General features: G+C 38.3%; 1 protein-coding gene across 3 annotated transcripts in view; it reads left to right on the top strand.

Annotated features, from left to right (window-relative positions):
• The window catches only part of Katnal1 (katanin catalytic subunit A1 like 1), a 75,738-nt gene that overhangs the window by 34,941 nt on the left and 16,573 nt on the right, over positions 1-24,224 (top strand). For 2 of the 3 annotated variants that reach the window (XM_042685533.1, XM_042685534.1), the window contains exons 5-9: positions 5,709-5,836; positions 6,209-6,314; positions 16,432-16,590; positions 17,950-18,076; positions 20,211-20,345. In XM_042685533.1, the coding sequence (XP_042541467.1) occupies positions 5,709-5,836; positions 6,209-6,314; positions 16,432-16,590; positions 17,950-18,076; positions 20,211-20,345 (655 nt within the window). The remainder of the gene's footprint in view (positions 1-5,708; positions 5,837-6,208; positions 6,315-16,431; positions 16,591-17,949; positions 18,077-20,210; positions 20,346-24,224) is intronic. The other variant, XM_042685536.1, reaches the window with a different exon arrangement.

The following is a 24,224-nucleotide window of genomic DNA, read 5'->3' as shown; positions in this document are numbered from 1 at the left end:
ACTAATACATACAGAGAGAGAGAGACAAAGAGAGAGAGAGGCAGAGAGAGAGAGAGAGAGAGATTTTCACAGAATGAGATGGATAGCATTTACAATTGCTCAAATTTTAATAAAGCTTTGATTTATGTGAAATTATTTAGAACAAGATTTTTTTCTTTTTTTATCTTATAATAAATGTACTTTCACACTTTAAAAATCTGCTTGTATACAAATATAATCAGAAAATTGACTGTAGTCATAATTAGACAGTTAATGAATATCTTTATCATTGCATTCCTCTTATCTATTACTCAGGACTTACAAAATAACTATTATCATCCATACATTTAAAAGATTTTTAGTACAATATATGATAATGACTGAGAATGCACTGTATTCCAGTCTTTAAACTAAGCACATTTTGTGAATTCTCTCTTTTGGTCCCAGTTGTACTTCTGTGAGGAAGACTATAAAACAAAGCTGATGTTATCAGGTCATATTTTATGAACTTGAAACCAAGATTTTTTTCTTTTTTCTTTTCTTTTTTTTTTTTTTTTTTTTGGGGTCCGGTCGTGGGGCCTGAACTCTGGGCCTGGGCGCTGTCCCTCAGCTCTTCAGCTCAAGGCTAGCGCTCTACCACTTGAGCCACAGCACCACTTCCAGCTTTTTTCTTTTTGCTTATGTGGTGCTGAGGAATCGAACCCAGGGCCTCAGGCATGCAAGGCAAGTGCTCTACCATTGAGCCAACTTCCCAGCCCCCAAGATTTTTTTCTTTAATGAGAAAACTTCCTTAATTTTCATCGTGCACATTTACTTACCTGGAAAATTAGTTGGCAAAATATAGTTAGTAAAATTGGCTTTAGAACTAGAGGTTTTGTTTTTCTTTTTAGTTTATTTATGCTGTACTGGGGATTGAATTCAAGGTCTTGAGTTTGCTTTACTGTATAAGCCATATCTTTAGTTCCAAACAGTGGGAAATGATCTTATAAAGAGCTAGCCAGAATGACAGAAATTTTTAGGAATAGAATTTCTCATGCATTGTGATGTCACAAATGAATAATAGGTGATGAATTGCCACAAAAGTTTCACTAGTTAGATATTAAGGATCTGCCCTCAAATTCATGACATATGTATAATGAACATAGAAATGATAGCCCATGGTTATCCTTAAAAATTATATACTGTATTTGATTTTGTACTTTGATCTGTAGATAAGGACTCGAGGTAGACCAACTCCTGGGCCTTATGAATGTGGAACCTATAATAGAATAAAATAGAATAAAACTGGTGCTTTATGAGCATTTCTATTATGAGAAAGATTCAAAGATATATTTAACCTCTATGCCTTTTTTTTTTTTTTTTTTGTGGTCATGGGGCTTGAACTCTGGGCCTGGGAGCTGTCCGTCAGCTCAAGGCAAGTGTTCTGCCACTTGAGCCACAGTGCCACTTCCGGTTTTCTGAGTGTTTTATTGGAGATAAGAGTCTCAGGGACTTTCCTGCTCTGGCTGGCTTTGAAATGTGATCCTGAGATCTCAGCCTCCTGAGTAGCTAGGATTTACAGGTGTGAGCCACTGGTGCCCTGCCAACCTCTATGCCTTTATGGGACACCAAAAATGATTTTTTAATGTTTAAAATGTGTTGGAGCTTGTATGCTATAAAATGATAAACAGTCCATATCAAATCCTTTTGGGGATTAGTGAGGGTTTCTAATGAAAGTCTTGGTTTGTCTGGCTAGAGAAATTAAGCTGGTTCTCCCATTATCAGAATCCTCATAGATGAATACTTGACCATCTGTATTTTAAGTATCATTTTGGTTTCTTCCTCCATTTTTGTACAGCTTTTTTTTTTTGTATTTTAGAGAATTACAGTAGGGGCCAAGATCTATTCCTTATTCTGCCATTATATTTGAGGTACACTTTTAGAACAGGCTGAGTTTTCACCAGTCTTTAATTTCATATAACACAAGAGAAGCATTGTAGCCATAATTTATTATATGCTTCTTTTGTAGGCACCATTCAGAGTGATTACATAAGAATTTATGAAAAATCAATCTTACTCCCCTTTATACAGATGAAGAAACTGTAGTGTAGAGAGCTAGAGTAACTTGCCATTACACAATAAGCAATAGACCCTGAGGAAACAGAAATTGTAAAGTCACATACCTTTTTCCTTCACCTCAAGAGTTTTCATAGTGTGCTTTATCCCTACCAAGCTATACTGAAAATCTGAGTTGGATTTGTAAAAAGAATTTCTTAACAGTTAAATACTGATCTTTAATTGTGTCTCTGAATCTAAGAACAAAACAATCAAGGAGCATTTGTTAAATGTCAGGTATATCTTTCTGGAGACTATAAATGGTTTTTTAATTCATAATGTTTCCAAATAATTTTCTAAGTCTTAGTTATTCTTTCATTGACAAGTGCTCAGAATGTCATTAGAAAATAAGCCTCATTCTTTTCTTTTCAAAAGAACTCTCCAGTTGTTTGGAGATAAAAGAGATTTTTAGAGTCATTGTGGAAAGAAAAGAGCCTCAATTAAAAAAATAAACTCATAGAAACCTCATTAGAATTTGAAAGGTGTACTCAGCTCAGTTCTGACTATTACAACTATTCAAATATTCATCAGAAGACTAGAGACTTGAAAACTAAACTGAAGACTGATAGGGTTTGAGACAGCTTAGGTAAACTGATAACACCTACTTTCATTGAAGCCAGATTTGAAAGTGAATATTGGAATACCTCTTTAGCAAGATTGGTCTCCTTTTTAATCCCCCTTAATCAGATGTTTGCTGCAGCCAGCTTACACACAACAATAGCAACAAAATAATAGAACAGACCAGAAAAATCAGTTTATTGTCCATAGTAAAGACAGTATTCTCTTGAGAAAATAGGTAAATGCATAAAAATTTAGTTGTAAAAGCATATGTTCATGTAGACTCTCCATGCTCTAAAATACCTCCCTTTATATTACGGAATTTTGAAGGCTGCTGCTAAATTCCAACCACTTACTTACATTTATAAATGTAAAAAAGTGAGGCTAAGAAAATCTATGTATTTTCTTCAAGGTCTCTAGTGTATTTATTTGGCATTTTAGTTTAGTGTTAGGAATGGTATGCTGTAACAACTATTACTAAGAGTTACAGCAAATGTTGCTCTTCTTTGGGTGCTCTTATTATTTTTTTTGAGGTTATCCACAAAATTCTTTTTGATGCTTTCTACGTGTATTGGTTTGCTTGCTGCACTTCTGTGATCCCAGCATTATGTTTCCTGTTTTATGGAGAAAGATGTTGAGGCACCAAAGTGGAACTAGGAATTGAACCTGTTCAACTGCATTGCTGGAGCTTTTAATCATTTTGCCACACTTAGGCTTCCTATCTTGTTTTACTGTATCATGAGTACTTTCTTATAAGGGTTACAGTTCATTTTCTGGGAGATTACAACTTTTTTCTTCTTTTTAAACTGCTGACAGGTTTCAGGTTAGGTCCAAGTTTACAATACTGTTTTAAAAATAAATAACCATCCGTTTTCATACTGAGGCCTTGTTCCTTTCCTTCTTTCTTGACACTGCCACCAAGATCCATAGCTACATCTGTAGCACTAGCTTATACTTTATTAAACATATCTTTACTAAGTATGTATACTTTGTGAATAAAATGTGCCTGCCTGTAACACCAACACCTAGGAGGCCAAGGCAGGAAGATTGTGAATTTGAAATTAGCTTGGGATAAGTAGTAAGCCACTTGTCTCAAAAAACAAACAAACAAACAACAACAACAACAAAACACCAAAAAGCTGGCTTCCAGTTGGTTATCTCTCATTATTGTGTGGGAGTGAGAAGAACAAATAAAGCTCTACTTTTCAGTCTTACTTGAATGGACCTGATATGTTAGTCTGTTTGGGCTGCTATAACGAAGGACTGAGTAATTTATGAGTGATAGAAAGTTGTAGTTTTGAGCACTTGTGGCTCAAGTGGTAACCTTGAGCATTGGCAAAAAAACCCAAAAAACAAAAAATAAACAATCAAAAAACATTTCTTCTGCAACCTAATAAGTTAATTTTAGTCTATCCTTTCTGAGTAAAAAATGCACTTGTTATTATTTCTGTGCACAAAACTGATTCTCAGCTATTGTCAAGATGACATTTTTAAAGGTTAATGCATAACAGCACTGCTCTCTCTTATCTCATGATTAGAGCTGTATATGCTTTTAAGCAGAATTCAGATTAAAATTGGGTAAATTGTAGTCATTGGATTTAAGCTATTAAATTTGAAGGACTTTGTTTCACTGAATTATATGGAACAGATAGCCATTCATGAATATTTTCCTTCTCATATATAGGCCCAGGGATATGTTATACAGAGAGATGTTGCAAACTATATTGGAGTATTTTCTGTAATTAAAAAAAACTTATTGAGGGCTGGAAAGGTAGCACTTGCCTTTCATGCCTGAAGCCCTGGGTTCGATTCCTCAGCACCACATAAGCAAAAAGAAAAAAGCCAGAAGTGGCACTGTGGCCCAAGTGGTAGAGCACTAGCCTTGAGCTGAAGAGCTGAGGGACAGTGCCCAGGCGCAGAGTTCAGGCCCCACGACCGGACCCCCCCCCAAAAAAAAAACTTATTGAAAAATATGCATACATTGTACTGTTTGATGAATTATGATTATCTTCTGTTGTATTAGTTTAAGAATGACTTCCGGAAAAAATGTGTATTTACACACAAGATTTATCAGTCTGACCCTATAAAAGACACATATTGTACCTAATTTGTAAATAATACCTAGCGCTCTTTACTGTAAATTTTTAGAGACAACAGAATTCCTCACGAAGGCAGGAAAGTCTGAGTTAAATTTTTTGCCCTTGCATTTACTAGTGAACTTATGTATTCTTATATATTACTTAGTCTTTGTTAGTGTGGGTGTTTTCTGTTTTTGTTTGTTTTTTGTTTTTTGGTTTGTAGTTTTTCTGTTTTGGGGGCTTGAACTCAGGGCCAGGGTGGGCATTGTCCATGAACCTCTTTGTGCTCTGGGCTAGTGTTCTACCACTTAAGTCACAGTGCCACTTCTGGCTTTTTCTGAGTAGCTTATTGGAGATAAGAGTCTTACAGACTTTTCTGCCTGAGCTGACTTAGAGGTATGATCCTTAGATCTCAGCTTCCTATCTAGGATACAGTGCCCAGCTGTTTTTTTTTGTTTTTTATAAAAAGAGAATATCTGCCTTGTAGGGCTGTTTTATTGAGATAATAATGTATGTAAGATTTTTTTGTCACATGGCAGATTCTCAGTAAGCTAATTTTCTTTCTTCTTGTATGTTAATACTTTGATGATTCTCTAACAATGCAGGAAATCCTCAGCATCCACCAATCTGTTGGGATCCAGCAGGATCATTTTAATCTTACCTGCAATCCCCTTTTCCTATTACAACAATGTTGATTTGAAGATGTTTGCAATAAATTTGACAAGTTCATCTATTTCTGATTAATCAGACATACCATTGTATATTGTAAGCAAATATTTTTAAAGTGATTACGTGTGGCTGTAGCTCAGTGGCAGAGCACTTGCTAGCATGTACCAGACCCAGAGTTCTATCCCTAGCAACACATGTGTGCATGGGTGTATTGTATGTACAGAGAGGGGCGGGGGATAAAGAATTACATAATACTAGTTTGAAAACTTGATATTTTAAATAAAATTACTTTGTTATTGACCAGAACTCTTTTTAAATACATATACCCAGGGAAGGAAAAATATGCAAGATGGTGCAAGTGATGGAGAAATTCCAAAATATGATGGTGCTGGATATGATAAGGATCTTGTGGAAGCCCTGGAGAGAGACATTGTGTCCAGGAATCCTAGCATTCACTGGTTAGTCTATGAAGTTCTTGAGTTGAAGTAGTGGAGAAATCAGGCCATAGCTTGGCTCAGTGGGAGTCTTCTCTGGTTATTTGTTGATCTCCTGATTATGCCTTTATCTATAAAGTGAATGTATAGAATTGATACAAAGGTCCTGGTAATTAACAAGGACATTTTACATTTGATTTTAATGTAACTGACAAGGGTTTGTTAATTGAGTAGTATATTCTAATTAAGAATTGCAGGATACTTTCACTAATTTCATGCAGTGTTAGAATAATTTTATAAGAATAATTTTTTATAAGTTAAAAAATAAAATTACTTTTGACCATAAATTCAAAGTAGCCCTAAACAAACATTACAGACTTTGTTGTTCTTACAAAGGGACGACATAGCAGATCTGGAAGAGGCTAAGAAGTTGCTAAGGGAAGCTGTTGTTCTTCCAATGTGGATGCCTGATTTTTTTAAAGGGATCAGAAGGCCGTGGAAGGTGAGAACTTGTTAAAAATTGTTTTGGTAGAAGACTGTTGTCTGCATGCTAATAAAAGGCAGCATCGCTGTAGATTTTTTGTGTTCTACACAGTTTGCAAAGGTCAAGGAATGTTTATGTATACCCAAAATGCCTGGATTTGGATTTGTAGTTGAGGCGCGCTACAATTATGTGGCAGAAAAAATGGTTTCTGAGTGTGTAAAGCCCCTTCTCTCAGGTACTGGGAATAAATGTTGTATTAAATAGCCTGTGTCTTATAGTCTTTTAGAAAAACAAATTCAGGGTTTCCTACACATAGTTTCTTTCTTTTCTTTTGTGTGTGTGTGTGGGTGCTGGTACTTGGGGTTCGTGAAGTTTTTGCTCAAGGCTCACTTGAGCTTCAGCTCTACTTCCTGCTTTTTGCTGGTTAATTGAAGAATCTATAGACTCTTTCTTCCTGGCCTGGATTTGAATCATATTTTTTTAATACTAGTCTAGTACTTGTCCATATATTTGAATCACAGTAAAACAAAATGTAAAGACAAACACAGGGTAGCTGAATAATGCCTGCCTAGGACTTCTGGTACTGTGCTGTGAGTCAATCTCGGCATCTGTTGAATTTGTTTGTCTACCAACCACTTGTATTTGCCAGCTTCTTTCATAGGTCATTTACCTGTGTTAGAGCAACAATCTGAGATACTTTTCTTTCAAATGCTTAATTACTCAGAAACATAGAATTCAAAAAAATTTTGCCATTTACTTACCTTAGAAGTTGACAAAATTGAAGGATATGGACATAATATTTCATGTTTACACTGTTGTTTAGTTCTAGTAGAGTTTGTAATCTTGCAACCTGCTCTAGGAGACATTGTATTCTGGAAACCATTCCCAACTTGGAACATAAAAAATTAAAAGTAAAGTATATGACAAATAGGTGTTTTTTTGTTTTTTGTTTTTTTTTTGCCCACCTTCACTATGGGATCAAGAATTTGGCCTGACCTCCATCTTTACTTCTAGTGGGCATAGCTTACCCAGGGGAGAACTTACAAATTCGGTTTTATCTCTAAGAGAATGAAAGTCCCAAGGTGGCATAGTAGGACGAGGGACAAAACCTCAGCCCAGCCAAAGGTGATTGTTTGCTGCCAACATTTTTGAACCTTTAAAAGTTAAATGTCTTATTATGTTATTATGTTCTCCCTCTCTCCCCTCCTTCCTTTCTCTCCCTCCCTCCCACCTTAAATGTCTTATTATGTTATTATGTTCTCCCTCTCTCCCCTCCTTCCTTTCTCTCCCTCCCTCCCACCTTAAATGTCTTATGTTATTATGTTCTCCCTCCCTCCCTCCCTCCTTTCTTTCTCTCCTCCCCTCCCCTCCCCTCCTCCTCACCTCTACTCTCCCCTCTTCTCTCCTCTCCTCTCCTCTCCCTCCTTTCTTTTTCCCTCCCCTCCCCTCCCCCTCCCCCTCCCCCTCCCTCTCCCTCTTCCTCTCCCTTCTCTCTCTCTCCCTCTCCCCTCTCTCCTCTCCTTCCTTTCCCTTCCCCTCCCCTTATGTCCCCTCCCCTCCCCTCCTCTCCTCTTTCCTTATGGGACTTGAACTCAGGGCCTAGGTCCTGTCCCTGAGCTCTTCAGCTCAAGACTAGTCCTTTACCACTTGAAGCATAGCACCATTTCTGGTTTTCTGGTAGTTAATTGGAGATAAGAATCTCATGGATGTTCCTGCCTGGCCTGGCTTTGAACTGTGATCCTCATATCTCAGCCTCCTGAGTAGCTAGGATTACAGGCGTGAGCCACAAGCACAGGGCTCATTAATATTATTTCTTTTTTTTGGGGGGGGGGTCCGGTCGTGGGGCCTGAACTCTGCGCCTGGGCACCGTCCCTCAGCTCTTCAGCTCAAGGCTAGCGCTCTACCACTTGAGCCGCAGTGCCACTTCCGGCTTTTTTTCTTTTTGCTTATGTGGTGCTGAGGAATTAAACCCAGGGCCTCATGCATGCAAGGCAAGCGCTCTACCACTGAGCCACCTTTCCAGCCCCACGTTAATATTACTTCTAAGAAGAGATCTTTAGTTGTTTCCTTTACAACCAATTTTTTCATTGTCACACGAGTATGTTTTTTTTTACTTTTATCAATTTATCTCTTCATGCTCTGCTTTTTTAGTACTTATTGGCAAACTAGATTAAAGGATAAAATATAAAAAATAATTTGTAATGAAGTCATATTCCTGGTCTAATATTTTCTTGCATTAGTAGAACAAAATTATGGAATATAGAACTGTTACTCACTTTTTAGTTATGTTGGATAGCCAAGTACAGTGGGCCATGTCTGTAATCCTAATTACTCTGGAGGTTGATATTGGGATAATCACATTTCCAGGCTAGTCTAGGCAAAAAGTTTTTGAGAACCCCACCCCCCATCTCATTAGAAAAAGATGGGTATGGTGGTGCATACTTCTCATCCCAGTTACAATAGGAAACATAAATAGGAAGACTGTAGTTCAGGCTAGCCAAGGCAAAAAGAGACCCTATGTTAAAAATAACCACAGCAGCTAGGTGCTGGTGGCTCATGCCTATAATGCTAGCTACTCAGGAGGCTGAGATCTTAGGATTGCAGTTCGAAGCCAGCTCAGGCAGGAAGGTCCATGATACTCTGATCTCCAATTAACCACCAGAAAACGAAGTGGCCGTGTGGCTCAAGTGGTAGAGTGCTTGCCTTGAGTTGAAGAGCTCAGGGACAGCATCCTGGCCCAGAGTTTAAGCCCCACAACTGACAGAAAATAATCAGAGCAAAAACAGCTGGAGATATGGCATGAATGGTAGAGCACCAAGCCAGCAACTACAAAACCCTGAGTTTTATACCAGTACTACCAAAAAAATTAGGTTGTAAATTTTTAGGGATTTTTGAGATATTTACTAAAATGGGTCAAACTGCTGGTATAAAAGAGTATATGAGCTGGTACCAGTTACTCATGCCTATAATCCTAGATACTTTAGGAGGATTATAGTTAAAGGCAGTCTGAGCAAAAAAAAAAACCCATCTCAATAGGAAAATATTGGGATTGGTGGTACACATCTGTCAACATAGCTCCTTGGGCAGCTAAGGTTGGGAAGATCAACATTCCAGGTTTGCCTGGGCAAAAAGTTTGAGACCTGAGCTTAAAGGCCTGGGTATGATTGTGTATGCCTGTCATGCTAGATGTTGTGGGGAAAAGCAAGACCTTATCTCAGAAATAACCAAAGCAAAAAGACCTGGAAGTGTGGCTCAAGTAGTAGAGTATCTGCCTAACAAGTATGAAGCCCTGAGTTCAAACACCAGTATTACAAAAAAAAAGAGGAAATAAGAAAGCACAAAAATGTGTCACGTTTATAAAATTTGCCTTAAAATCTAAATTCCAGGATTTCCGAACTGAAATGGACCTTTGAGTTCATCTTCGATCCCTATGTTTTGATAGGCTACAAAAGTGAGATTCGAGATAGGTTGTGACAGTGAAAATTGTTCTAGAAAATGTAAAATTTGACATTTAAGTTCCATTTATTTGTGCTTTTTCTCTTGCATGGTATAATGACATTTTTCTCTTTATCCATCACATATATATATATTTTTTTAGTCTTGATATATGTTAGAAACTTGGTTGACTTGCGTGGAAAATGTATAGGATTTCAAGCCCCTGGACTGTGAGACTTCCTAGATGGAGAGTTAGGCAGCTACTGGTGGCTTTCAGCCAAAGACAGTAGAGCCACATACATAGATGGTACAGCTTTGTGTGCTCTGGGCTTAGCAAGAGCAGGCGTGATGTCGTCAGGGAAGACTTCCTGCCTGGGGAAATGGGATTTGATCTGAGCTTTGCAGGATTGTAAGGATTTCACTATGGTGAAGACGTTTCAAATGGTGTAGCAGCTTAGGAGGAATGAGACTTGAGCAGTGGAATGTAGGTGACAAACTATAAATGCATTGGAAATAGATGGATTTGAGTTTTGTAAGGAAAGCACACTGAGTACAGACATGTCTTATTTTATTGCACTTTGATTTATTGCACTTCACAGTTAATGCTTTTAAAAAAATAAATATAAGATTTGTGGGAAACTCTGCATTAAGAGTGTGTTGGCACTATTTTTCCAACAGGTTAGATGATTTTTTAAAGCAATAAAGTATTTTTAATTAAGGTATATACAGTTTTTTAAACATAATACTATTACCCATTTAATGAATTATAGTAGAGTGTAAACACATGTTTTATATGTACTGGGAAGCCAAATCTCTTATGTGACTCACTTTATTGAGATACTCATTTTATTCTAGCTGTCTGGGCCTGAACTTCTATGCAAGGGATCTGTGTGTTTGTAAAGGACACAGACCCTGCATCCACACTGTCTTGGGCCATTCTGGCTCTTTCCCACAACTAGCTTTGTGGCTTTGAGCAAGTTACTAAATTTCTCTATACCCCACTTTCCTTATAAAAATGTAAATCATAATAGCCATCTTATCCAAATAGTATAAAGATGAAATGAGTTATGAGTTAATGAGGCCTTAGAACAGCATCTGATAATGGCTAGAACTATGAAAATATATGTACCTGAATTACTATTAAATTGAGTGATTTACCATTCAGCCTATCATAGAGCTTTTTAAATTGTACTATAATTTATGTCTGTCTTCTAGATTAAAAGTTTCTTGAGGATTTATGTATGAGTCCTCACTGATGTAACTGTGTGTCATCAGGGCCATACATTTAGTAAGCATTCAAGTAAGGGTACATTGACTTAGTATACATTTATTGAGAATTTACTGTGTGTCAAGTGGTAGGCTAAGTGCAGATGAGGATGCATAAATAACCACAAGACTTCCCGCTCATTGTCTTTTGTGGAAACAGGCATGTTTTATAATGGAGGCAAAGTATTGAGTACTGTATTTACTAAGATCAATGTGACTAGTGTTATGATATAGTAACGAACAATGTGCTATGGCAGCAGAGAAGAGTACTATGTAAGGTACTATCAGAAATTGTTTCCCCAATCAGGTGGCTCTGAGCTTCAAAGATGGCTAGAAGTCAGAGTCAGATGAGGAAAAGGTTCTGAGGCAGAATGGGTATCATGACCAAACAAAAGAAGTACAAGGACATATGAACTATATGTCCTTTATATAGTCAATATGAACTATGTAGGAGGAATCATATTGGTTCAGTGTGGCTGGAAGTACAGTGCTTATTGTGGGGCATAGTAATAACAAAAGACATGCTGGAATGGTAAATGGGACCCACGAAGAGCCCCATATGCCATGCTAAAGATGTCTGATCCATTGAAGAGTGGAAAGAGAGTGACTTGGAAATGCGGAAACAGCCAGGCACCTGTGGCTCATACCTGTAACCCTAGCTACTCAGGAGGCTGTGATATGAGAGAATTGCGGTTCAAAATCAGCCCAGGCAGGATGGTCCATTAGACGCTTACTTCAATTAGTCTCCAGAAAACCGGAAGTGGCACTGTGGCTCAAAGTAGTTGATTGCTAGTTTTGAGCAATAATGTTCAGGACAGTGCCCCCAGGGCCAGCCACACGACTGGCAAAAGGGAGAGAGAGAGAGAGAGAGAGAGGAGAGGAGGGAGAGGAGAGGAGAGAGAGAGGGAGAGAAAAGCATCCCAACAACAGAGAGTGGAATAGAGATGGACTTCGGTGGCTATAGTTAAGGAACATGACCCAGAAGCTGTCACAGGCAATGAGGGCCTAACCAGAAGTTAGTTATTTGACTAGAGAAAAGTGAGTTGATTTGTGAGAGATTTTAGAAGGTATGTCACTGTTTTATAGGGATAAGAGAGGGATAGATTCCAGGTTGAATTGAAGGAATGAATGCTCAGTAGTTTCTGACACCACCATGTGCCCAGATTTGGACCAAAGTGCGGATTGAGAGCTGATTTTTTTTGTGTGTATGTGAAAATACTGTACAGAGGGGTTACAATTACATGGGCAAGGTAATGAGTGCATTTCTTATCAAGCATTGTTGCCTCCTCCTTTGTTTTCCCCTCCCACCTTCTCCCCCCCACCCCCAGCCAAAGTTGTAAGGTTCATTTTTCGACATAACATCTTGTATATCTGAGAGCTGATTTTTACAGGGCTATTCTCATTGCACACATCTGCCACAAACTTGGGGGTCACCAGGTCACTCTTGCTTCTGAACAACTGGCTACAAATTCAGGGCTTCTTTGTCCCTCTCAGCTCTGATACTCTCTACAGTACCTCCAAGGACATTTATAATTACAGTTTTATTGCCAAAGGATTCAGATCAAAGCCAATCAAAAGGAGAGGTGCAGAGGGGGGAGTAAAGACTGGAAGCATGCAAGATGTGACATTTCTTTTGTCTTTTCTCTGTGGTGTCAAGGTGCTTTACTCTCCTGGCCTGTGATGTATGGCAAACTTGAAACTCCTTTGAGTGGCTGGCTATGTCCAGAGTTTTGATTTTTTAAAAAAAATATAACCTTATTGTTTAGGTGGTATACAGAGGGGTTAGGTTAGGAGTCAGGTAATATGTTTCTTTTTTGGACAGTGTTGTATCTAGATTTTTTTAAATTGGGGTTTCATTATAAGGTATGATCAGTAGAATCATTGCCTGTGGATCTTAATCAACTTCTAGCTCCTTTTACCTCCCAGAGGTTGAGCTGCTATCACAGCACTCAGAAATAGAATTCTCTGATCACTTGGTTAGTGTTTCTGACTAAGTCATCCTCCATCCTGACTCAGTGTTGCTAGCATGAACTATACGGATACTCAGCTTGAGTAACTCCATGAGCATAAAATTACAGAGCCCATCATGAATAATAAGGACACTCCTGACACTTAGTACACTCCCAAGTCTTCAGAGGCTGTTTTCCATCCATTTGGGAAGAAGGTCAGCCAAATTCTTTATTATGCATTTATACAGACAGCAGTGAACTGATATGGAAATTGAAAACAATCACAAAAAATGCCTGACAGGTTTGAATAGAAACAAAAATGTGTTTAGGTAAATAAATACTCTGCAGTTAATTGGAACTTGAGATCTGTATCTTGCAATAGAATTTAAATTAAAATTGTGACATAGAAGTAGTGGTTGATGATATGAATATAGTTGAATTTGTTCAAGGGGTTTTATCAAGTACAATGAGCAAAGTTTTAGAATTGATTTAGGAGCATATAGGGCAGGGGAGGAGACCTGAAAGCATTGAAACTAGTCTGAAAGTAGGAGAAGCCCCAGGAAGAGGCAGGTGGTCAGGAGGAAGGGGATGACATACGACATAGAGAAGGCCAGGAGATGAGGTGGAAGCTGGACTGCTGCTCTAGTACACTAGGTGATCTTAGTGAAGTGGTAAAAGCAAAGGGAAGATTGTAGCCTGTGAAGGTTGAAGCGTGAGCACAGACCTCTTCTTTAAAAAGGCTAAGAAGAGGAAAAACTGGATACTAGCCGGAGCTTGTGTATAGTCAAGTGAAGGATTCTTTAAGGGGACAGATTTAAGTGTGCGTATACATACATATGTATGTATATAGGTACACACATATACACACATACACATCCATACATATATAGGATTCTGAGTCTTGAACTCACCTGGACTGTGTCTGGGCTTTTTTGCTCAGCACTAGTACTCTACCTCTGGAGCCACAGCTCCACTTCTGGCTTTCTTGGTACTTAATTGGAGATAAGAGTCTCACAGGCTTTTCTGTCTGGGCTGGTTTCGAACCATAATCCTCAGGTCTTAGCCTCCTGTGAGCCACTGCCACCCAACTCTCAGTATATTTCTTTCCTTATCTTTTCTTCTTCCCATTCTTCCCTTCCCCTCTCTTCTCTTTTCTGTTTTTGTCATGCTATGGATTGGACCCAGGGCATTCCACATTCTATGTAGGCCCTTTACCACTGAGCTTTACCCTTAGCTTGTAAGTGTGTTTTTGCACTGTGGAGAAAGAGCCAGTAGACAAGCAGATACAGGAAAGGGGATAGTTGGAGGAGTAATATGAGGAGGTGAGATTCAGAAATACTGTACAATATCTATGAGTTATTTCTGCATGCAGATGGAAATTAATTTGGAAATTCCTGTTGGAGGCAGCCACATTACTGACACTATAGGTATGAAGAGGGCATTGAAAAGGAATTTTAAAAAGAGAATATGAAACTGGGCATGGTAGTGCATATCTGGAATCCAAGCACTTTGCTATACCTGTGCCTCATAGCAGTGCCATTAGTTTCTGTTTTGTATTTCCAGAATTTTAATCTCATAGTTAAAAGCTCCCTTCAAAGCAAAAACAAATTTTTATATGACTAATGTTTCAAATACTGGAGGCCTTTGTTTTGTTCTGTGGATCAAAATTCTATAGCCAGGAAAGCATTTGAGTGGTTTCTGAAGTTTGAGTTTATGAGACTTCAATATACACACAGAATTTAAAATTAAACTGATGCTGTCTAGGGTGTGTATTAAATTAAAGAATTAGAAGACAGGAAAAGTGTTTAAAGCAGATCCACAAGTTCATTTGAAAATGCAAAGAAAGCAACAGAAACTAGGGACATTCTCTAGAGACCAGAGGATTCCAGAGTCCAGTGGAGCCCTCTTGGAGGGCAGTTTTTATGGCTCAAGGCTCCTCCCATAATCACTTCCCCTGTGCTCTGTTCTGGCTGCTTGATTACTTGTGCATATGCTACCCTCTTTTTTCATTAGTTGAGCAGACACCCAGATGATTGTGGGAAGAAGTTTTTGAGCAGGAACTCACATCATAATGGTCCAGGAGCCTGAGGCACTATGGGAACACATGTGATGTATTGGTACATATACTACGGTATGTGTACATATGACATGTGATGGTACACATATTACCTGCCACATGTTTTGTTTCCCACTTTTTTATCCTTATGTACCTGTTTTCCTTTCTTTCCCTTAAAACTTCCAGAAGCTTATCAAACCAAATTAGCAGCTGGGTTGAAATTCCTCTAAAAGAATTACGCGCGTGCGTGCGTGTGTGTGTGTGTAGAAGCATTAGCTATGTATCTGAACTCCCATTAAAAATATTGGAAGATGGGGCTGGGAAGGTGGCTCAGAGGTAGCGTGTGTGTGTGTGTGTGTGTGTGTGTGTGTGTGTGTGTGTGTGTGTGTGTGTGTGTGTAGAAGCATTAGCTATGTATCTGAACTCCCATTAAAAATATTGGAAGATGGGGCTGGGAAGGTGGCTCAGAGGTAGAGCGCTTACCTTGCATGCATGAGGCCCTGGGTTTGATTCCTCAGCACCACATAAGCAAAAAGAAAAAAGCCAGAAGTGGCGTTGTGGCTCAAGTGGTAGAGCGCTAGCTTTGAGCTGAAGAGCTGAGGGACAGCACCCAAGCCCAGAGTTCAGGCCCCACGACCGGACACCCCCCCCCCAAAAAAAAATTAAAAAAATTGGAAGAAAAATTATTTAAAAATTTATTAATCTTCAAGACTTAAAGGTCTGGTTTCTCTGAGTAACTTTTATTTCTCAGAGATGTTTGTTTTTGCTTTCAAAGTTAAGAAATAATTGAATTTAATTTTTAGTCTATACTTAGTGCTCTTTCATCACTTAATACTATTTTATGCATGCTATATGGTACATTAAACTGATATAATTGCTGCTAATTAGACTGTTTGAATCAGCACTGGATTTGATTGTTGTATTAACTCATAAGGGGATCTCTATTCAATTAAAAACCAATATGAATTAATGAGAAGTAGGATTTGTCCTTTAACATATAACGAAAATCTGTGGTTGGTTCCCTGTGTAATAGAAAGTCATCATTTGCTTTCATAACGTTTAAACAGAGCAGTCATTTTTAAACTGTGCAAAACTATACATAAATATCTTTACTGGGTTCAGGAATGGTTCTTTCTAAATGCATCAGGAGGTTCTTGGTTGTCTAAGCCATTTATTAGCTTATCTCTGACTACTGATCTAAAACTTTTGGTGATATTATCTTCATTTTTTTCTCTATAAAAATGATTTCTTGCCAAATGTACCATGGTCTAACTGTGACAGTTGTTGTAATTGTATACATCAATTTTATTTGATGTCTTTGTATACATCAATTTTATTTTGATGTGGAAATATTCATGTAACTCAACATAAATACTTGAAAATTAATGACAAAGCATTTGAATTTGATAAACCAATTTCGAAATTTCAGGGTGTATTGATGGTTGGACCCCCAGGCACTGGTAAGACTATGCTAGCTAAAGCTGTTGCCACTGAATGTGGTACAACATTCTTCAACGTCTCTTCTTCTACACTGACATCCAAATACCGAGGTGAATCAGAAAAGTTAGTTCGTCTGCTGTTTGAAATGGTGAGTGACAATGTATTCAGATATCAAGGCACTGTTTGTATAGGCACAGGATGCCCCACAAGCTAGATCTGCTCAACTAGGAATTTTTTTTTTTTTGTCGGTCATGGGGCTTGAACTCTGGGACTAGGCACTGTCCCTTAGCTCTTCAGCTCAAGGCGAGCACTCTACCACTTGAGCACCACTTCCAGTTTTTTGAGTGGTTTATTGGAGATAAGAGGTCTCACGGACTTTCCTTGCCCAGGCTGGCTTTGAACCACAATCCTCATATCTCAGCTTCCTGAGTAGCTAGGATTACAGGTGTGGAGCCACAGGTGCCAGGCAGGAATCTTTTAAGAAGAGTAGCAAGGTGGTCATATTTTCAGTTCTAGACACACTAATGAAATGTGGTGTGGGGTTTGTGGGCCCTTTTGTCACCCTGTCCAGCTGTAGTAGAAGCTGGTCATGCATGGGCTGATCAGTGTCCCTGGATGTTTGGCATGTTGGTGGAGCTGAAGGAAGTTAGAAGCTAGAAACAGATCTGTCATGGAAATTTCTTTTCAGTAATGGTTCGCAGTAATGAATGTTTGAGTATAGATGACTATCTTGAAACAAATTTTCATTATGGAAATTTCTAAACACAAATGACAGAACAGCCCAATACATCTCCATGTATCTACTACTACCCAGTTTCATCAACCATATACTTTTTATTTTTCTGTTTTGTTATTATTGTTGGTGATGGTGGTTTTGGGTCTTGAACTCAGGGCCTGGGTGCTGTCCCTGAACTCTTTTGCTCAATGCTAGCACTCTACCACTTTGAGCCATAGCTCTACTTCTGGTTTGAGTGGTTAATTGGAGATAAGAGTCTCACAAGGAACTTTTCTGCCTGGGTTGTTTCCAAACCATGATCCTAGGATCTCAGCCTCCAGAGTAGCTAGGATTATAGACTTGAGCCACCAGTGCCTGGATAACCATATAATTTTTATTGTTAACAGTTTCTGATGTGGGGCTGGGAAGGTGGCTCAGTGGTAGGGTGCTTGCCTTGCATGCATGAGGCCCTGGGTTCGATTCCCTAGCACCACATAAGCAAAAAGAAAAAAAGCCGGAAGTGGCGCTGTGGCTCAAGTGGTAGAGTGCTAGCATTGAGCTGAAGAGCTGAGGGACAGTGCCCAAACCCAGAGTTCAGGCCCCACAACTGGACCCCCCCCCAAAAAAAAAGTTTCTGATGTGACTAGTTGGGTTAGCTATATCAGTAACCAATTGGAAACACTAGAAGTTTCAACTTTCTTTTGTTAACATTTTAAAAGGAGAAAATGCTACTTTAAAAATATTCAGATTCTCTTATGAGATAAATGATTTCTTGGAAATATTTTCACAAAGGCTAGGTTTTATGCCCCTACCACGATCTTCATTGATGAAATAGACTCTATCTGTAGTCGAAGAGGAACCTCTGATGAACATGAGGCAAGTCGCAGAGTGAAGTCTGAGCTCCTCATTCAGATGGATGGTAATTGACATTTAACTATTACTTCAGAATTGCTCTTTCCTTTTTGAATGGTCTAGACTTATATTTTGGAAGTTCTCAATAAATAGACATGAAAGCAGTTGGAGTTTATTTTTAATCATTTTTTCAGCCACTTATTTGTTCATGCATTCAAAAGCATTATTGTATACTTCTAATGAATCAAGTAGGTTACAGAGGAAATGGCTTCTTTGGTCTTGAAAGAACTCACTATTAGAACATAGGCTGTCCAGGTATAATCTAGAATGCTGGCTAGGAACCTTGAGACCCTTTAAAAGGGTTTACAGAGGGCTGGAGGTGTGGCTTAGTGGTTGAGTATCTTCCTAATAAGCATGAGATTCTGAGTTCAATCCCCAGTATCACATAAAGGTCTATTAAAAAAAAGAGCAGTTTTCTAGAAGCAGCGAAACTTGGGAATATCATAAAGATGGAAAGCAGGAGCAGATGGGAGGATCTAGCTGATCTCTATTTAGCTAGACATTAAAATGTTTGCTGGTTCCTTCCTACTCATTTCTGGTGTTCTTTGGTCAGTTGTGGAGCTTGAACTCAGGGCCTAAGTGCTGTCCCTGAGCTTTTGTGCTCAAGGCTAGCACTCTACCACCTTGAGCCATATCTACACTTCCAGTTTTTAGGTGGTTAATTGGAGATAGTGTCACAGGCTTTTCTGCTTAGGTTGGCTTCAAGCTCAGATCTCAGCCTACTGAGTAGCTCCGATTACAGGCACAAGCATTAACACTTGGCTTACTCATTTCTTATGATTTTCAAACACACACACACACACACTCCACTCAACCTTTTTCCCTCTACCCTCTCACTCTTTTCTCCTGTCTCCTGTCTCCTCTCTTCCCTCCTCCTGGTTAGAGACTGAACTCAGGGCCTTGTGCATGCTAGGCAAGTGTTTTGTCACAGGGTTATGTTTCTAGCCCTTTTGTTTTAATTTCTAATGGCAAATATTGATAAATATATTCCACACACCTCTTTGGAGCTTCCAGTAAGAATGCAAAAGGATCTTGAGATCAACAAGTTTGAGAACCACTGCTAAATAGGAAATTGTGTGTAAATTGTCCACCAAATACTTACAGTGTGTTCTGAATACAGTGTGGACCATGGTAAGACAAAATAATGCACTGAGTCAGTTCCTTCAAGAGTTAACCATTTAACTTCTGATTAAGTGAATGACATATTTGGTGTGATGGATGTTAAGAACCTTCTATGTTTAAAATTGGAGAGAAAAAAGACTGAATAAAATTTAGCAGGATTTATGGAGACATGTTTATAGTCTGTTATTTGGAAAGCTTGATTCTAATTGATAATGATTGACATAGGAGTTTAATAATAAGAAAATGTGCGTTAAACTGGTTGCTCTAAAATTACTACTGTTATAGTTCAGCCACCAAATCATATCAGTAAAGTTTGTGATATGTGTACATTTTATCACTATTTTCAAGTTTTTCTATTGTATGACTAGAAATTCTTTATCCTATAATTTTAATTATGAAAAAGTAGATTCTATGCATCTGTTACTGGTTTGATTACAAAACAAAATCCAGTAGTTCATCAGTGCTAATTAGGTTCATTCTTAAATTCTCTCTTTTGTTATTTTCCAGTAAGCCACTTAAAAAAATTTGAAGGACAAAATTCATGTTACTATATTAAGTAAATATGACTGCTTGGCTCTTCTAATTTCTCAAGAGAACTTAATGATTGGAGTTATTATTTATAATAATAAATAGCATAATATAAATAAGTAATATAATAATTAAAATACTTTTTAGGAAGATATGGTTAAAATAGAAGGGAAGAATTAAAACAGAGCCTAGTCTCCAATATCTTTCTTTATCATAGGTAATACACATTTATTTTGTTACAGAAAAATTGGCTTGTATTATTGGATTCGAACCCTGCACTGGATTATGTGAATTCTTTGGCTTCCTTGTTTTGTGGTTCTCTGTTAATATGTCTGATTTGAACACCATATAGAAATCAAAGAGACTGCAGTATTTCCCTCATTGGCTTCCCATGAAGCACAGTGGCTAATGTTTAGATATGTTAGCTTACAGGAAGAATTCTAAGACACAATAAAAACACTGACAGCATTTTCTTCATGGACTGTGTCTAGGGGTTGGAGGAGCCTTAGAAAATGATGATCCTTCCAAAATGGTTATGGTATTGGCTGCCACTAATTTCCCATGGGACATTGATGAAGCTCTGCGAAGGCGATTAGAAAAAAGGATATATATTCCTCTCCCAACAGGTATTTTGCCTTCCTTCTTCTGTATTGAGCGTTCTGTCACTTCCTGTTACTTTTTCTATTTATCTAAATCTTTATTCGTCATCTGCTTGAAAAAGTTCATACCATTTTCTAGCCACTTTACAGTAGAAGTAGCCACAAGCACTGTATTGAAATTACTTACAGCTCAAAGAAATTCTTGTATTCTGAGTAGTATTTGTATTAATAGATTTTATACCACTTAAGGTTTTATTTTAAACTTGAGGAACCTTTATTAAACCTTATTTAAGTGATTAAAAATAAAGTTCTTGCAGGCTTTTTCAACATATGTCACTTTAGAAAGTGTAATTTCATCTTGTTGAATGTTGACATTTGGGGGGGGGAGGGGTTCTGGTTGTGGGGCCTGAACTCTGGGACTGTGCGCTGCCCCTCAGCTCTTCAGCTCAAGGCTAGCACTCTACCACTTGAGCCACAGCGCCACTTCCGGCTTTTTTTTCTGCTTATGTGGTGCTGAGGAATCGAACCCAGGGCCTCAAGCATGCAAAGCAAGCGCTCTACCACTGAGCCACCTTCCCAGCTCGAATGTTGACATTTTTAAGTGACTTTTTTCTTTCCATTTTGAGGTAAAATTTACATATGGTGAGCTGTACATAAGATATAGTTTAATGTTTTGATAAATGTGTCTTCCAGTTTAATCAATACCCTAATCAAGACATAGAATATTCCTATTATCCTTAGAAGTTTCCTTGTGTCCAACTAATTAACTCAGACCTCCATTAGATACTCATTTTATCTGATTTTTTATTATCGTTGATTGTTAAAAGTTAGAACATCACACAATCTTTCACTCTGGCTACTTTTAGTCTCTTTGAGACTGATTCATGTGATTCTATATATCAGTAGTTTATTCTTGACTTGGATTATATGTATCACAACTTATTCTGTTGATAAACAATCGAGTTGTTTCTAGTTTTTGGCTATTATGAATAACACAAACCTTCTTGTAAAATTTTTTCTATAGATGAATGCTTTTGATCCTTTTATTTAATTTTATTTATTTATTTTGGTGTTCGTTCTGGGCCTTGAACTCAGGGTCAATATGCTGTTTCTTAGCTTTTAGTTTAAGGCTGACACTCTTACTTGAGCTATAGCTCCACTTCCATCTTCTGCTGGTTAATTGGAGATAGGAGTTTCACAGACTTTTCCACCTGGGTTGGTTTCCAACTGTGATACTCAGATTTCAGTCTCCTGAGTAGCTCAGGTTTGAACCAAGCAGGTTTTTTTTTTTTTAAATTCTTTTGGGAAATACAGGAATAGAACACAACAGAACAGAGTAGAATAGATTATAAGGTAGGTACATGTTTTGTTTTATAAGGTTCACCCTAAGTGTTTTGCCATCATCATTAATAAACAAGAACTGCAGAATTGACACATCACTACATCCTACCAAAGTTAGCATTTATTTATTCTAGTTCATGTACAGTGTTGTCTCCCTAAGCCTTCAATTTGTTCTTCTCTGATTACTTAGGATGTTGAACATATTTCATGTGCTTAATGGTCAGTTATATCTTTTATTACTTTGTTGTTTCATTAATTATGTAAGTTTATTATTGAATAAGTGCCTTATAAATGTTTTCTTTCTATTTGTAGTTTGCTTTTCAGTTACCTTTATGATGTCTTCTGATAGTGATAAAGTGATGTAAATGTGATAAAAATCCTCTTGCCAAGCTTTTCTTTTATGAAGAATGCGTTTTGGATATGAAATCTGTGCTTATTCCAATGCTGTGACTGAAGTTGGGTGAGACAGAAGTCAGTCCTCTGAGCTGCTCCCTCCCAGGAGAGATGTCACAGCTGTACACTTTCTCACAGCCATGCAGAACTTTGTGGGCTTTTTATCTGTGATGTTGTAAGCTACCACTGTTGTCACAGTAGCCACTGAGTTCTGTTTGTTTTGCCGTCCCTGGAGATTGAACTCAAGGTCCTTCCTATATATGCTGGGCAAAGACTCTACCACCTGAGCCACACCCTCATTCCTTTTGTTTGTTTTTCTCTCTTGAAACTCAGAGCTTTGTGCAAGAATCTACCACTTGAGCTACAGTCCCAACCTTTTTGCTTTAGTTTTTGCTATTTTTAAAAAATAGGCCTTGTTTTCTGCACAGACCACCCTGTGAGTCACCGTCTTCCTCTGTGCTCTCTGCATAGCTGCGGTGTCAGTGTTATGGCACTACATCCAGATTTTATTCATTGAGATGGAATCTGGCAAACTTTTGCCTGGATCAACACAAGTATTGCCTTCTCAGTCTCTGCCTCCAGACTAGTTATAATTACAGGAATGAACCACACTGGCTTTATTTTGATTCTGAGATAAGATCTTGCTAACTTTGCTTAGGTTGGCCTCAAAGTCCATCCTCTTAAAAAAACACACACACACACACACACACACACACACACACACACACACACACACACACACACACACACACACACACACACACACACACACACACACACACACACACACACACACACACACACACACACACACACACACACACACACACACACACACGCTCTGCTCCCAGTAGCTGAGATTATAGGCAGGCACCTGCAATACTCATATCTAAGTTCTGTTTTTTTCTGAGACCCCTCAGACTTTAAGGTTGACACTCAGTCATCAGGGCTCCAAGTTTGGGGAGATTGAATGGAGTCTTTTGGGAAGTACCCTAGAAAGCTGGACTTGAATACATGTTCCACATTTTTTGTTTCAGTCTCTCTTGTGTCATCAAGGCTTTTCTTCCTAATCTCACAGAGCTTTGAGGAGAAAACCTGTGTGGAGAAAACCTGATGATTGAAATGAAATGACTCTTCTTACCCTTATCAGTGCAGTCCCAAACTTTGAGTTTGCCAAGGGTGCTGTGATATCTTGACTGGTTTCTAGCATTCTCATAAAGACTTTCTGAGCCATATGTTGTTAAGTTACAGCCTCCTTATTACCAGTGGAAAGTAGTGTCTGGGAACTGTCTTCCTATTCCACTGTCTTATGATGTCACTCTTGGCCGTTATTGTTTGTTGGTGTAATAGCAGTTGTCATTCATGTCATTGTTCCCTTTGTAATATGTGTTTTCCCTCCTGGATACTTCTTGTTTTTAAATCAGCTTTATTGAGGAACAATGTATACACAATAAATGATCAACTTAAATTTGATAAGGTTGACATTTTCATACTACCACATCACAATCAATAGCAGGACTCATCTTTCATCTTCCCTTTTGTAATTCTATTCTCTCCTTCCTTTCTCACCTCAATCATTGGTCTGATTTTTAAATTTTTGTCACTATATGTCCTTTTGAATTTCATGTAAGTAGCATCCTATAGTCAATATAATTTTATTTCATTTTATTTTTTTGGTTGGTCGTGGTACTTGAACTCTGGGCCCTGAGTTCTTCAGCTCAAAGTGAGTGCTCTACCACTTGAGCCACAGAGCTACTTCTGATTTTCTGGTGGTTAATTGGAGATAGGAGTCTCACGGACTTTCCTGACCAGACTGTCTTTGAACTGCTGATTTCAGCCACCTGAGTAGCTAGGATTAAGGTGTGAGCCACTAGCACCCAGCCTAGTCAATATAATTTAGTTTAGTGATTCACTTTCACTCAGCATAATGATTTTGAATTTCTTATATTTTTTATTGCAAAGATGCTGTACAGAGGGGTTACAGTTACTTGAGTAAGGTAATGAGTACATTTCCTATGAAGCATTATTACCCTGCTCCTTTGTTTTTCCCCTACCATCCCTTCTCTCCTCACCTCCCTAACTCCTCCCTGTCCTACCCCCAAATTGTAAAGTTCATTTTCTACATGGTGTCTTGTACATCTCATTGTTACAGTGGGTCAACTGGTGTCCTTG

Source organism: Dipodomys spectabilis, unplaced genomic scaffold (assembly GCF_019054845.1).
Source record: "Dipodomys spectabilis isolate Male_0828 unplaced genomic scaffold, ASM1905484v1 ptg000095l, whole genome shotgun sequence".
In the NCBI taxonomy this organism is placed as follows: Eukaryota; Metazoa; Chordata; class Mammalia; order Rodentia; family Heteromyidae; genus Dipodomys; species Dipodomys spectabilis.
Note: the sequence above shows the minus strand (reverse complement) of the source record. Positions and strands in the feature narration are given on the sequence as shown.